Source organism: Equus caballus, chromosome 14 (genome assembly GCF_041296265.1).
Source record: "Equus caballus isolate H_3958 breed thoroughbred chromosome 14, TB-T2T, whole genome shotgun sequence".
Taxonomy (NCBI): domain Eukaryota; kingdom Metazoa; phylum Chordata; class Mammalia; order Perissodactyla; family Equidae; genus Equus; species Equus caballus.
In genome coordinates, this window is record NC_091697.1 from 44,081,711 (window position 1) to 44,094,740 (window position 13,030).

The 13,030-nt window shown below is 35.8% G+C and overlaps 1 protein-coding gene across 9 annotated transcripts in view; it reads left to right on the plus strand.

The window, feature by feature from the left end:
- The window catches only part of CSNK1A1 (casein kinase 1 alpha 1), a 51,213-nt gene extending 39,721 nt beyond the window's left edge, over positions 1-11,492 (plus strand). For 2 of the 9 annotated variants that reach the window (XR_288265.4, XR_288264.4), the window contains 4 exons: positions 942-1,048; positions 2,034-2,182; positions 5,646-6,047; positions 6,794-11,492. Coding sequence is in view for 7 of the 9 variants with exons in the window: in XM_070234021.1 (XP_070090122.1) it covers positions 942-1,048; positions 2,034-2,182; positions 9,008-9,015 (264 nt within the window). In the remaining 2 variants the exon portion in view is untranslated. Of the gene's footprint in view, positions 1-941; positions 1,049-2,033; positions 2,188-3,938; positions 4,022-5,645; positions 6,048-6,793 lie in introns of those variants that run through there. The other 7 variants (XM_070234021.1, XM_001917740.6, XM_070234023.1 and 4 more) reach the window with 4 other exon arrangements.
- Positions 11,493-13,030: the final 1,538 nt, after the last annotated feature.

The window sequence follows — 13,030 nt, forward strand, 5'->3', positions numbered from 1 at the left end:
ACATTGTTTTCAGTCTCGTGGTTCAGTGGTACTTCTTATTTCATATCTTTAATGCTTATGATATTGGTAGTTTTCTTTTGGTAAGGTTTTGCCTGTTTGCATAAGGGGGTAACACATGAACTATGCTATTAGACTTTCATTTGTGGTTAACTCCATTTGTAATACATGTAAAAAAGCAAGTTCATAATAGAAAAAATTGGAATCCCTACATTTCTAATTACAGGGAACAAGTTAATTATAATGTGTTCACTAGGTCAAATATTATACAGCCATTCAGTAGCTTATGAAGAGATTGGAAATAGCATAGGAGGATGCTTGCAATATAATGTTAATGGAAAAAAACAATATATTATATATGCGATGTGGTAACAGTTACAGAAGAAAGAAAAGACCAACTCACTCTCTTCATAGGACAAAGCATTGGATTGATCTGTAATCACGACAGTGGTTGCTTTGTATGGCTACACTCTTGGTGATTTTAGTTTTTTGTTTTTATAGGTATATACTACTATTATAAAAAAGAGTAATTTCAGAGTGGGGAGAGAATACTGTTCATTGTCCTGTTCTGGCAAAGAGCATTGCTGGCCTCTATTTTGCCGTTTTTCATTGTTGCCATCGAATTATTAGACATTGATAAAATAGTAAATGAACAAGTGGGGTACCTAAGTTATTTAAGAACATAATACTGTAGGAAAAGGGCATATTTCCTTTACCAGTAATAAAAGATACTGTATGTAATCAAGTGGTTAGGACGATGAAATTTTATTAAATTTATGAGGATACCAAGTCATAGCTTAATATTTTAGTTTTCAGATCTTCTGGCAAAGTAGTAAAATACCCTCCTCAAATAGGTTTTTGTTTGTATTTAAATAACATTTATTTTTCTATCTTAAAGTAAGTTTTTTGTTCTTTTACTTTGTGTTTTAACTCTTAAACTTTAGGGATTTCCTGCAGAATTTGCCATGTACTTAAACTATTGTCGTGGGCTGCGCTTTGAGGAAGCCCCGGATTACATGTATCTGAGGCAGCTATTCCGCATTCTTTTCAGGTCAGTTTTTAAGGTGTTCTTAAAACTGTAAACTAGGTGAGGGAAATTAGTTAAATCCATCAGACACTCTCTTCTGACAAGGAGCAGATTAAAGTGGATCTAACCGATATGAATAAAACTTTAGGAAACTATGAGTTTGGCATTTTTCCATTTGTGCAGTGTGCAGATGTGCTTGAAAATATTTTAGTTTGGGATAGAAAATCAGTTGAATCAAACTCAAAGTGGAATCTAACTTTTCCACAATAATTGCAATTTACAGTAGATAAAAGTGACTGTTGGTGGCCCTTGGAACTCTCTAACTTTGGTATAGAACCCAATTCACTACCAAAATGAAAAACAGTTAAAATATCGAACAGTTACAGAGTCTGTGGTAGTATGGAGGCAGCCCCAAACTCTACGGTTCCCTAGGTGCAACCCAGAATTGGTCTTGAACAAAGGGGGAAAATAGAGTACGTGTGGTTTGAAATCTTAGGTGGAAGAGAATAAGAATGTGGAGTGAGTCTCTAACCACAGAAGAGTCTTCCTAAGCCACCAGCATGGACATCTCCCTCACAAACTTTCAGTCCCATACCTACTCTGATTTGTTTTTAGGAGGTACCTCCTGTGAATATCTCCCTAGATAATTGGCATCTTGACTCAGTGTATTTGTTTGTCATGCTGCCTTTCATTCCCACTCTCCTGCCTCTTGCAAGGAAGTTTAAAGGCGGCTTCTTTTTGAAAAAGGAGAGGATTTACTCTTATTGAATACAGTAGACCAAAGTGCTGACATTTTCCTCTAATCGTGACATGTAAAAAGTAGAATTAATTAACTGAACAGTTAAAATGAAATTCATCAGTAGGGAAGGAAATCTTTTAGAAACTACCACACTTAATAGAAAAATCTTCTTTTTCTTAAAAAAAATGCCCTCACTGTTTTGAAAGTTCAGTAGAATATATAACTGGACTCTTATTGCAGGATTGGTATATATAACTTTATATTTTCCAGGACCCTGAACCACCAATATGACTACACATTTGATTGGACAATGTTAAAGCAGAAAGCAGCACAACAGGCAGCCTCTTCAAGTGGGCAGGGTCAGCAGGCCCAAACCCCCACAGGCAAGCAAACTGACAAAACCAAGAGTAACATGAAAGGTTAGTAGCCAAGAACCAAGTGACGTTACAGGGAAAAAAATTGAACGCAAAATTGGGTAATTCATTCATTTATAACAGTGTTAGATCGAGGAGGTGGTTTTAAAATACATGAAAATTTGGCTCTTGTTTTAAAAAAAAGACGTCCTTGGAAAATTTGACTACTAACTTTAAACCCAAATGTCCTTGTTCATATATATATGTATATGTATTTGTATATACATATATGTGTGTATAGTATCATTTCTCTTGGGATTTTGGGTCATTTTTAACAGCTGCATCTTTTTTACTCATTCATTAACCTTTTTCCAAAATAAACATTTGGTGTTGGGAATATGGTATAATCAATCAATCCAAAATCCTAGACCTAACACTTGTTGATTTTTAATAATGAATCTGGTTAGCCATGGTATTTTGACTTTCTTTCAGACTAACAGTGTTAAGAATTTTTTCTGCATGTTAATGCCTTTGTATTTAAAATGGAAAATTGTGAACATTATCTGATTTCAAGAGGTGAGTCTGGCATTGCCCCCAAAGTGTCTATCTTCTCAGTTCCAGAGCATCTTGTTTACTCTCTCAAATGCTCAAATAACTGAAAAGCTCGACGCAAATTTCCTAGTCACAAAAAAAAATCTCTCTTTTAGTTGCTATTTAACTATGTTGTTCATAATTTCAAAATAATTCTTTTGTTGTTTTTGGCTTTATTTTTAAAAATCTTGCAAATATTCAGGGTCTAGGGGTCCATTGTGGAATGGAATTCTGCAGTTAGGCCTCGCATATTGAAGAAAACTGGGGCCAATGCCATTGAACTGCTAGTCTGTTTCCTTTCTGTCTTTCTCTGGCACCCCTGGTGCTACTGAGGAGTAGAACTGCCAGGGCGCAGCTCCATTTCTTACACTGCTGCCACACAGTTCAACTCCTGTGTTTGTGTCGTGTTTCTTGTTTGTTTTTCTTTTCCTGTTTCTGGGGCTTACCTCCTGATACCTGCCTACTTTGTGGAAGTGGTGGGCAGATAAGGTTTGGTTTTTGGTTTCTGATTATTTAATTTCTGAATGACTGCTCTAGTCTGAACTTGGTCTTCTTTGGTCCATATTTTTAATGTTGTAGTTAAACAATTTTGTAATTTAAAAATAGACTAATCTGAGGATACTTTTCAAGAAGTATGATTAACTGATGTCATCCTCATCCCAGCAGCTCATCTGTTATGAATCAAGTTGAGATGCGTCTCTTCCATGTTTCTGTATTTGGGAAGGATTCACAGTTGAAGGTTTAATATAGTGGGGTTCTTAGATGATGAAATTTCACCTCAGGATAGCAAACACTGGTGCTTACACACTGGTCTGCCTGTGCATCTCAGTTGGGACTTAGTTGCCCCTTTTGAGTGTTTTAATCATTGTATATCTAATCATAGTGCCAAGAAGTTCTTAATGAGATAGGTAACTACTGTTGCTGAGAAATGGTCCTAAGATCAGGTAGAGTCTCTAAACTGAGGACTTGTTACAGCTGACAACTATAGTATTTGCTTTTTCTCACAAAATGAAACCAGTTTTTTCGTAAAGCTAGCTGGGATAATAGGATCATCACGAGTTGCAGTTTCTAGAACTAAAATTAGATTGAAATCTCATCTGACCTACAACAGTTTACTTCAGGCATTCAGCAGCCTTCAGAAAGAATTACCGTATTTTGAACTAGTTCCATTGTTAGTTTATTGTGTCTCTTACTTAATAAACAAGCAGAATTTTTGTCCTGCTTTATCCAGGTCTTAAAGATGAGAAGTTGGATCCACTGAGTTAGTATGTTTCCTTGGGAAAAAATTGTAATTAAACTTAAGTTTAATCCTTATTTTGTATTGTAGCTATTTTTCGTAGAAGCAAGTTAAAATCAGAAAAATTTCATAGCATTACACAGAGGAGATATACAAATTGTTACATAAACACACACTTGTAAAATTTTGAAAAATTGGACTTTTCGTGAAACGTAGCACATAAGCATTTACTGACAACTGTCACAGATGCATTTCCAGGTGGCATATTTTGACTCCAAACAAAGTACTTCTTCCTATTAAAATGTGCCATTCCGTAGAATACAAACAACAAAATTCTTTTTTGTCTTTGACTTGTTATAAACAGTTGTTTTATTTTGGATATAGAACTTAGTGCCCCCAAAAAAGTCTTAGACAAAACCCCCTATATATAAAGCCATGAAAGTATAGCAAGTTTGAGGGTGGCTCATGAAGTAAGTACAGGGAGCCTGTTCCCCTAACCTCTACCCCAGCCTTATTATCTGGGTCGTCCATTAAGAAATCTCCTATGAAGTTTGAAAACAATTTCTCTAGGCTACTTACTCTTGATTCCCAACTCTAAGTAATAAGAGTATTTAGAAGCCTACTCTCTTAGGATCCACTACAGTAGCATTTCATTCACGGAAGAGGTCATGCAGCTCAATAATTCATTGATTACAAGAAATCCTTTCAGTGATGATGAAAATAGCATATTAGATTTTTCTGGTTAAAATTTTTGTAGGTGTTTTTTTAATACATCGGATCATTTGTGATTCACAGAGTTATGTATTCAGAGGTTTTCACTGCAGATAATTCAGTTTCTTAAGTGAATCTTCACCAAGTAGATCTCTATATTGCAGGAATTCCATTCCTGGAAAAATCCCCCAGGCGGTGGCATTCACTAATATATTTTATATGATTATCTTTATTTTCGAAAAATCTGTATCTAATGTTTCTTACATGGAAAGTTGTTTTTGCACTTCACTAAGCAAATATCTAAGTTTCTTCAAAGTCTGACTTAACTGAGATAGGCTTTATTAAATGTAGTAGGCAACCTAATTACTTTTCTAAAGAAAAGGTCTTTTGATATATTCCATTCCAAAGCCCATCAAAAGACTAAGAAACAAGGCATTTCTCCTACTGCCCTCTATGATCTATACTAGTTTTCAGTGCTCAAGTACCACAGAATTATAGTTACTGTTTTCGTACATGGTAAGGAGAAAAATAAAAGATTCACGTCTAACAAATTTCCAAATGCACTTCACTCCTTTTATATGTGATTATTAGGAAAGTACTTTTCAAGATGTTTAAGAAGCAGTACAGAAAAAGGAAATATTTTTAGGACATTCAGAATCCGGTTAAGTTCACCGTTTCTTTAGTTGAGGGCAGAGATGGGGAGAATTTCAGAAGGTAGTGAAGCCAAAGGTGGATCCTCACATAATTCTGCTATTCTCATCATCTTAACCCATCTGTTCACTACTCCAGCCATCAATACTAAGCGTAGTTTTATCATAATAGTATATGTGGTTGTCAAATTGTTGACATTTAAGAGATTAGAAGTATTTTTCCATCACATTATCCTATCCATGTCCATGGTCTTCCTTGAATTACCTTCCAGTATTTACTGGGCTTCACCTGCCATTTATGTCTAGCTTAACTTTTTCTGACTTCACCAATTGCTGCTAGGAACGTGGCTGGTCACTCAGCAACGTAACCCAAATCACAGGGGAAGACCTTGAGATATCTGGAGAGACTGATCTGCTCTGAATACACTCAATCCAGAGAAGTACCAGGGAGCTGCATTTGTTTGCTGAAATTTTTGTCAGCTTTTTTCACTGGACAATAAAGCCGGAGAGAAAAGAACTAAATAACCCAACGGGAAGTGAAGATGAGTATGCAAGAGTCGATTTGTGGTGGTCTGAAGCCCACGTCTCTAAGGCTTGTTGGACCTGTCAAACTTTACAACTTGTGAGATTGTCTGGATGATACCACAGCAGTTGGAAGACCTAGAAGAATACAGTGTTGCTGTGACTCGGTGGTGTAGAATGCAGACCATCCACCAGTTGGCGAAGGAATCAGTTGTAACAGGTATTTTAAAATTCAGCAACCTCAGAAATCTGTGGGAGAGTGAATTCTGTAATAGGGAAGACAAAAGAAATCAGATCAGCAGTCTGTTTCTGTAATGCTCTTCAGGGATGTTCAGGGATGATGTGTACCTGCTATACTTAAGTTGTCATTATCTTATTTGTAGTGATAAAAAAATAAAATTTATTTCCTTTATCTTTCCCAACTTAATACTTTGTTAGTTTCTGTGGAGAAAAAAGAGTTAACTGTATTGTTTTTCTTTAACATTTATACTGCCAATCTGATTCAAAATTCTCCAAGCTTGATTCTGATTCTTTGCGACCAAAACAACCACACAAGTGTGTTCTAGGAAAAGTTAATTAATATAAATGGCATTATATAGTGACTATGAATATTATATTCAAAATTACTTTTAAAAAGTTACGTCTTTTCATATACTATGAGAGGGTCCTAAATTTCAAAAGCCCATCACAAACTTCCAAGCCTTAGTATTACATAAGTATCCCTTCGAACTAGTTTACAGTTCTATTAAAAAAGTTCAGGGACATCTGAAGTTAACTCACAAATAGGAGCAGATATATACTTTTCACATTGAGGGTTAGAATCTCCTGATTAGTTATATAAAAATAAACGTTTTTTTTCCTTTTGCAGATTTGAAAAGAAACTTAAGTTTAGCTATTAACTCCTAAATCGTCACATTAATCCTCCAACACTGTTTTAACTTTTTCCCCCCCTCCCCTCTTTTTTAGGAACAAAGGCATTCATTCCTTATTTTAACTGTTGTTGCAGTGAAGATGGGTTTTTGGACTTTCAGAAGCCAAGAGATGCCACCTAAACTACGAGCTGAAAACCAAGGACTAATGCACCCTGGGGAAAACAATGCTTAGTACTTGAAGATTGAATGTTGAATACCTGCTGAATGCTCTTATTGAGATTTTTTCCTAAACAAACTTCACTAACATCTTAGGACTGGAGAAGCATTGATCTCTGGGTGGAGTATCCTACCTTGGCCAATCTGAAGAGTTAAATCTGGATTTGACTGCTGTATTCTACCAGGAATATTGTTAGGCTAGCCTTTAACGAATCCCTAAGTAATTGTAATCATCAAATGACCCAGCAACTGCTCATATATCACATTAAAAGATGAACAGATATAATTCTTATCCCTATTAAAGACACAGGAGTTTTCTAATGTTTTGACTGACAAAGAACTAATGTTTCCTTTTTATTCTCAGTGGCAATGGTTTCTGTTTTAGAGCTACTTGGATATTCAGCAAAGTAAATTATCCAATATAATGTAATTGTGTAAGCAAGCTATGGTAAAAGAAAACCCAGCAATTTTCGTAGTTGCGAAAACATTATTCTTTTTATCGTATTTAAGAATAGTTGCAGAACTTGAAACCAACTGTTCATTGGGGTTAGGGTTACTTTATTTAGCTTATCCATAGTTTTAATTTGCTTTAAAATATTCTGTATTTTAAAGTTGGAATTAGGTTACAGAATTTGGTCAGATCTTTAAGGTTTGATTTGACAACCTTTTCTTTTTATGCTTACCTAGCTAATCCTGTATAATAATTTATATCAAATAGATAATATTCCTTGTGGTAAAATACCTTTTCACAAAGTTTCATTATCATTTTTGGTGTTTGGTTTATGAACTTAGTACTTGAACAGGCAGCAAAGGTCTATTTTGCATCCTCTGTTAGGCACTATGGGGAGACACAGAAGTACAGCACTTCGTCTTTATTCTCAGGCGTAGCACAGCAGATTAAATGAATAAAGATGACTCTGACCTCAAATGGGAAAACTCCTAGTTAACGAGTGAGAATATTTACCAAGAAATAGTATATAAATGTTGGTGGTATTATCTTTGGGGAAAAAGGCATCCGTGCATGAAAAGTAAATCATGGAAGTATTTTATGTATCCCATAAAGCCCATTGGAGATGCTCCAACAAATGTTTGAGAAGTACAAAAAAGGGAGCAGTTTATGATTGGCGAAAACATGATTTGTGCTCCAGAAGTGAGAGGTCAGAGTGGCTAGAATGAGCTATACTTAGGTCAGCTAAAAGAGTTTGGAAGGGGGTGGACCAAGAGGCATTGATATCTTACAGGAGGGCTTTAGATGAGAAGGTGCTGATGGGGTTTTTATGTTATTGCTAAGGGTTAGACACATTTCCTCTCTGCCATCAGGCATAGATGAAGCATGAGCTATATTACTTGAAGCCTTCTATTCAAGCCTGCCTTATGTGGAAGCCCTGCGGTCTGCTTGTCGGGGAGGAGGGGAGTGTATGCAGGGTGGCAAGGCTTGAGAAGTAAATAAAGCCAAAAAGGCATCACTTGTTTAACTTTCAAGACAGTGACAAAACCTAACATTTTTAATGTAACTGATGGAAGTAAAGAAGTTTTAAAGACCTAAGGTTTCTGTTTAAGAATTATATACTTAATATCTTTATGTTCAGTGGAATAACTGAGATAATTATGCCTTCGATAATTTATTATTAAAGCTTATCATTCCTCGTTTGTGTCAGAAATGTGCAGAGCACTTCCTGCTCATAGGATAATTAAAACTATACATTCTAGTTGTTAAAGCAATCTGTTTTTCATTCATTTGACAAATATTCGAACACATAATATGTTCTAGATGCTAGAAATACAGAAGTAAACAAAACAGGCTCATTGGAAATACCTGTAGTTCTATAGCTTGAGGCTTGTATGCTGACTGGGAGACTTTAATTCACTGTACATTACTCCTACGTAGAGGCATCCAGAACAGGAAGGTTTCATGTTTTTCCCAAAAAATTGAGCTAGTGATTTTCAAATAGATGAAATTAACATGAGTCACCATGCTAAAGTAATTATTGGCCCAATTCCACTCAGTTTCCCTATTTGGGGTGTCATTTAAAAAAAATTATTTAACTTGCAATTTTAATAATCTTTTTTCTGTTTTGATTTTTTTAAACAGGTTTCTAAGCATGAATCAAGGAACAGAAGAAGCAGTGCAGATGATTGGAGCAGCATTTGTTTCTCCCCAAATCTAGAAATTTTAGTTCATATGTACACTAGCCAGTGGTTGTGGACAACCATTTACTTGGTGTAAAGAACTTAATTTCAGTATAAACTGGCTCTGGGCAGCATTGGTGATGCTGTGTCCCGAGTTGTAGCCTCTGTAATTGTGAATATTAACTGAGATAGTGAAACATGGTGTCCAGTTTTCTATTGCATTTTTTCAAGTGGAAAGTTAACTAAATGGTTGACACACGCAAATTGGTGGAGAAATCGTGCATATGCCAATTTTTTGTTAAATCTTTTATTTTGAACTATACTGCTTTGAGATCTCATTTCAGAAGAACGGCATGAACAGTCTTCAGCCACAGTTGTGATGGTTGTAAATGCTCACAATTGTGCATTCTTAGGGTTTATCCATCCCTGGGGTTTGCAAGTTGTTCACTTAAAACATTCTTAAAATGGTTGGCTTCTTGTTTGCAAGCCAGCTGATGTGGTAGCAACCAAAGATTCCAGTGTTTGAGCATATGAAAGACTCTGCCTGCTTACCTGTGCTAGAAATAACAGCATCTAAAGTGAAGACTTAAGAAAAACTTAGTGACTACTAGATTATCCTTAGGACTCTGCATTAACTCTATAATGTTCTTGGTATTAAAAAAAAAGCATATTTGTCACAGAAATTTAGTTAACATCTTACAACTGAACATGTATGTATGTTGCTTAGATAAATGTAATCACTGTAAACATCTATATGATCTGGGATTTTGTTTTTATTTTGAAATGGGAGCTTTTTTGTTTACAAGTTCATTAAAAACTAAAAACTGTTTCTGTAAGGAAATGAGATTTTTTTTTAAACAACAAAAATGCCTTGCTGACTCACTATGAAATCAAAATCTCCCCAATTTTTTAATAGACTACTTCAAGCCATTTGTTACATGATATTCCTTTCCAAATCATTTTAGATTTAGTGTTATACCTTTTCTTCAAGTTTTTTTATTTAATTTTTTTTGGTCTGAAGGGGAAAGGCATTCTTTCACTTTTCTTTTTTTAATGACGTGCGGGCACAATACCTAGTGCTGAGGCTGCCAGCACCTGGTATTGTAATTCCTGCAGCCTCAGACTAACAGCTGGACTGATTTTGAATAAGAATGAAAGCGTTAAAGGGTTTAACTGTAAAACGAAGTTTTTCTTTTAAATTCCTTGTTAATTGGCTTTGATCAGATTGATTCTTAACCCTGGAGAGTATCACACCTGTGAGGTTCATGTGACACTGAACCCTCCCTGGCTCCCACCCATTTCTGTAAGTTATTGGCGCTTCCTTTCTCAATCATATATGAGGCTCTGTTCTCTTTCTGACCCAAGAGAAAGAAAAACTTACTGACGGTAATTCTTTAAGTAATGTAATTTATTCATTTATAGCATGTCAGGATAAATTAAAAGAACTTTTGTCTCAAAATGCTGCCAGAAACCTATTGTTAAATGTTGGTATTTTGTAAAATAACTTTGACACGTGTTTGGTCAGATTGTGTCAAGTTTAATTTGTTTTATTTTCTTTCCTTTTTTCATTTGAAAACTACTTTAGCAATAATTAATTCCATGATTATCACATCCTGCCATTAAAGCATATATTAGCACCATCATACTGCAGAAATCTTAATGAGTATGAACTTTTGGGGGTAGGCAGCTTCTTTGTTTCTTTTCTATCCACTCATGTCAGTTAAGGTATTTGTTTCTTGACTAATAAACCCTTTGATACTTTTAGCCAGAAATCAGTCTCATAAAGCTATTTTTGAGTATAGTTTGTGTAAAATAAAAATGTTTAGCTTTGGTAATAACTTTTCCAAGCTGAACTCCCTCTAGCAAGATATTTTTCAGTGCTTTTATTTACTATGCACTTAGACTATGCACTTTTTCTGAAATATTTTTGTAACACTTAACTTTTTTGTATTTTTGCCATTTGAAAAGGTTGTGGTGTAGTTGGTCTGTAATTAAGTTGCAGATTTAAAACTGCTGTTAGCTTTGTAAATCAAAATATAGTGTTTTTGTCCTGGTATATCATCATTCCATCTGCAGCTGGAGTTGGAATCCCATTGATCTTCTAGCTACCATTCATTTTCTTCACAGTTCACAAAAGAAGAATGTGAAATTCAGTGAATGCTGTTACTAATCCTGTCGGGAGATGAATCTCATTTCACCAAAATTAATTATGTTTTTCCACTAAAATGATGATACAAGTTGAAGACACATCACTCTGAAATTGGAAGACCTCACCACTTAAGGCTCCGCAGTGGCTTACTCAGCTGAACTCTAGGTTACTACTCTTTACTTTGTTCACCCATTGGGGGTGCAGTTTTTTTAAATGTTGGAGATGGCCATTCTAACTACTGTTGAATGTCTCTGTTTTGGGAAGGTATAACAAGAAAATAAAAAAGAATATATATGAAGGGAAGAGACTGGTTATCTCCTCCCATATGGTTGTGCTTATGCTCCTATGGCCTACAAATGGAATTTTGGAGGTTTGCTTTTACTCTTTATTTCCCATCAACAAATACCATTGAGATTTTCGTATTTCTACTAGTCCTTGCAATACTATTATGGTTCAAGCAGAAGAATATACTGTAATAATTACAAACTTAATTTTATTATAATAAAAATACCAAACAAAAGGATTTTAGAACCCACGCCAATGAGCTAGTTTTCCCTAATGTTTGCTGAAATGTCAAGAATAGGATCTTGTAGTTTGACTGGTATGAACCTTGGGAAGAGGTGGCCTAGACATTTTCTGCTCAGCTCCTGAATATTCAGCAGTAGTCTGAGATAGCTGACTTTTTCTGAGCCAAACTGATAAGAGCAATATTTTAGGTTTTCTCTTTGTCAGTTAACTAGTGATAACCATGTGACCAAGATGTTAGTAGGTGTGTGTGAGGTAAAGTGTTAGATGAAGGTGTTTGTGTCTCAGATGTGCTCTACCCTTCAGAGTGAGATTTTATGAGACTACACTTGTAATTCGCATTACCATTGCTGACAACATTTTAGCAATTACCTCCTCTCCCCACAAAGAAATTCCCCTTCTCTGGAATATATTTAATAATAATGGCAACTTTTTTAGTATACTTCTCATCTTTTGAAATGGCCATAGATGGCAATGAATCAAATATTAAGTTGATCTGATCAGGCGATACATTCTGTATTTAGTTATCAGATAGTATATTATTGATGTAAAATGATTTGTTTTCTGAAATCACTTGTTAGACCAGTTTTGAGGACATAATGCAAAAGTGTAATGAAAATGTCAGCAATATCAAAGCTATTAGAGCTTGATGTCCAAGCCCTGTTCCAAGTTTTTTTTTTTTTTTTTTTTTTTTTTTGAGGAAGATTAGCCCTGAGCCAGCTACTGCCAGTCCTCCTCTTTTTGCCTAGGAAGCCTGGTCCTGAGCTAACATCCGTGCCCATCTTCCTCTACTTTATATGTGGGATGCCTACCACAGCATGGTGTGCCAAGCAGTGCCATGTCCGAACTCGGGATCCGAACCGGCGAACCCCGCGCCGCCGAGAAGAGGAATGTGCGAACTTAACTGCTGTGCCACCGTGCCAGTGCCCCAAGTTGTTGCTCAAAGGCATTATCTGGTGGTTGAGGCTGTCGAACCAGAGTAGCTAGAGTTCTACAATGAGAATGCAGACTCGGCAAGTTTGAGAGACCTCCTGGGAATTATAACACTTGGTTAGTCTCTCCTCCTTTTCAGCCTAGTGAGGTGAAATTGGTTCATTCTGCTTTTTACTTTTACTAAAGCAGATCCCTTGAAGAGGTTTTTTTGAGGGACTCCTAGTATTGCCTTCCGTGTATATCTGTCTGGATCCAAATTATGAAGAAATACTTGCAATATTGTTTTAAGTACTGCAAGCGGTGTTACTTGGTAACAGTACCACCCAAGACCCGAGTCAAAGCGCCTGACTGAGGTGATTTCTGCTTAAGTAGAAGAAT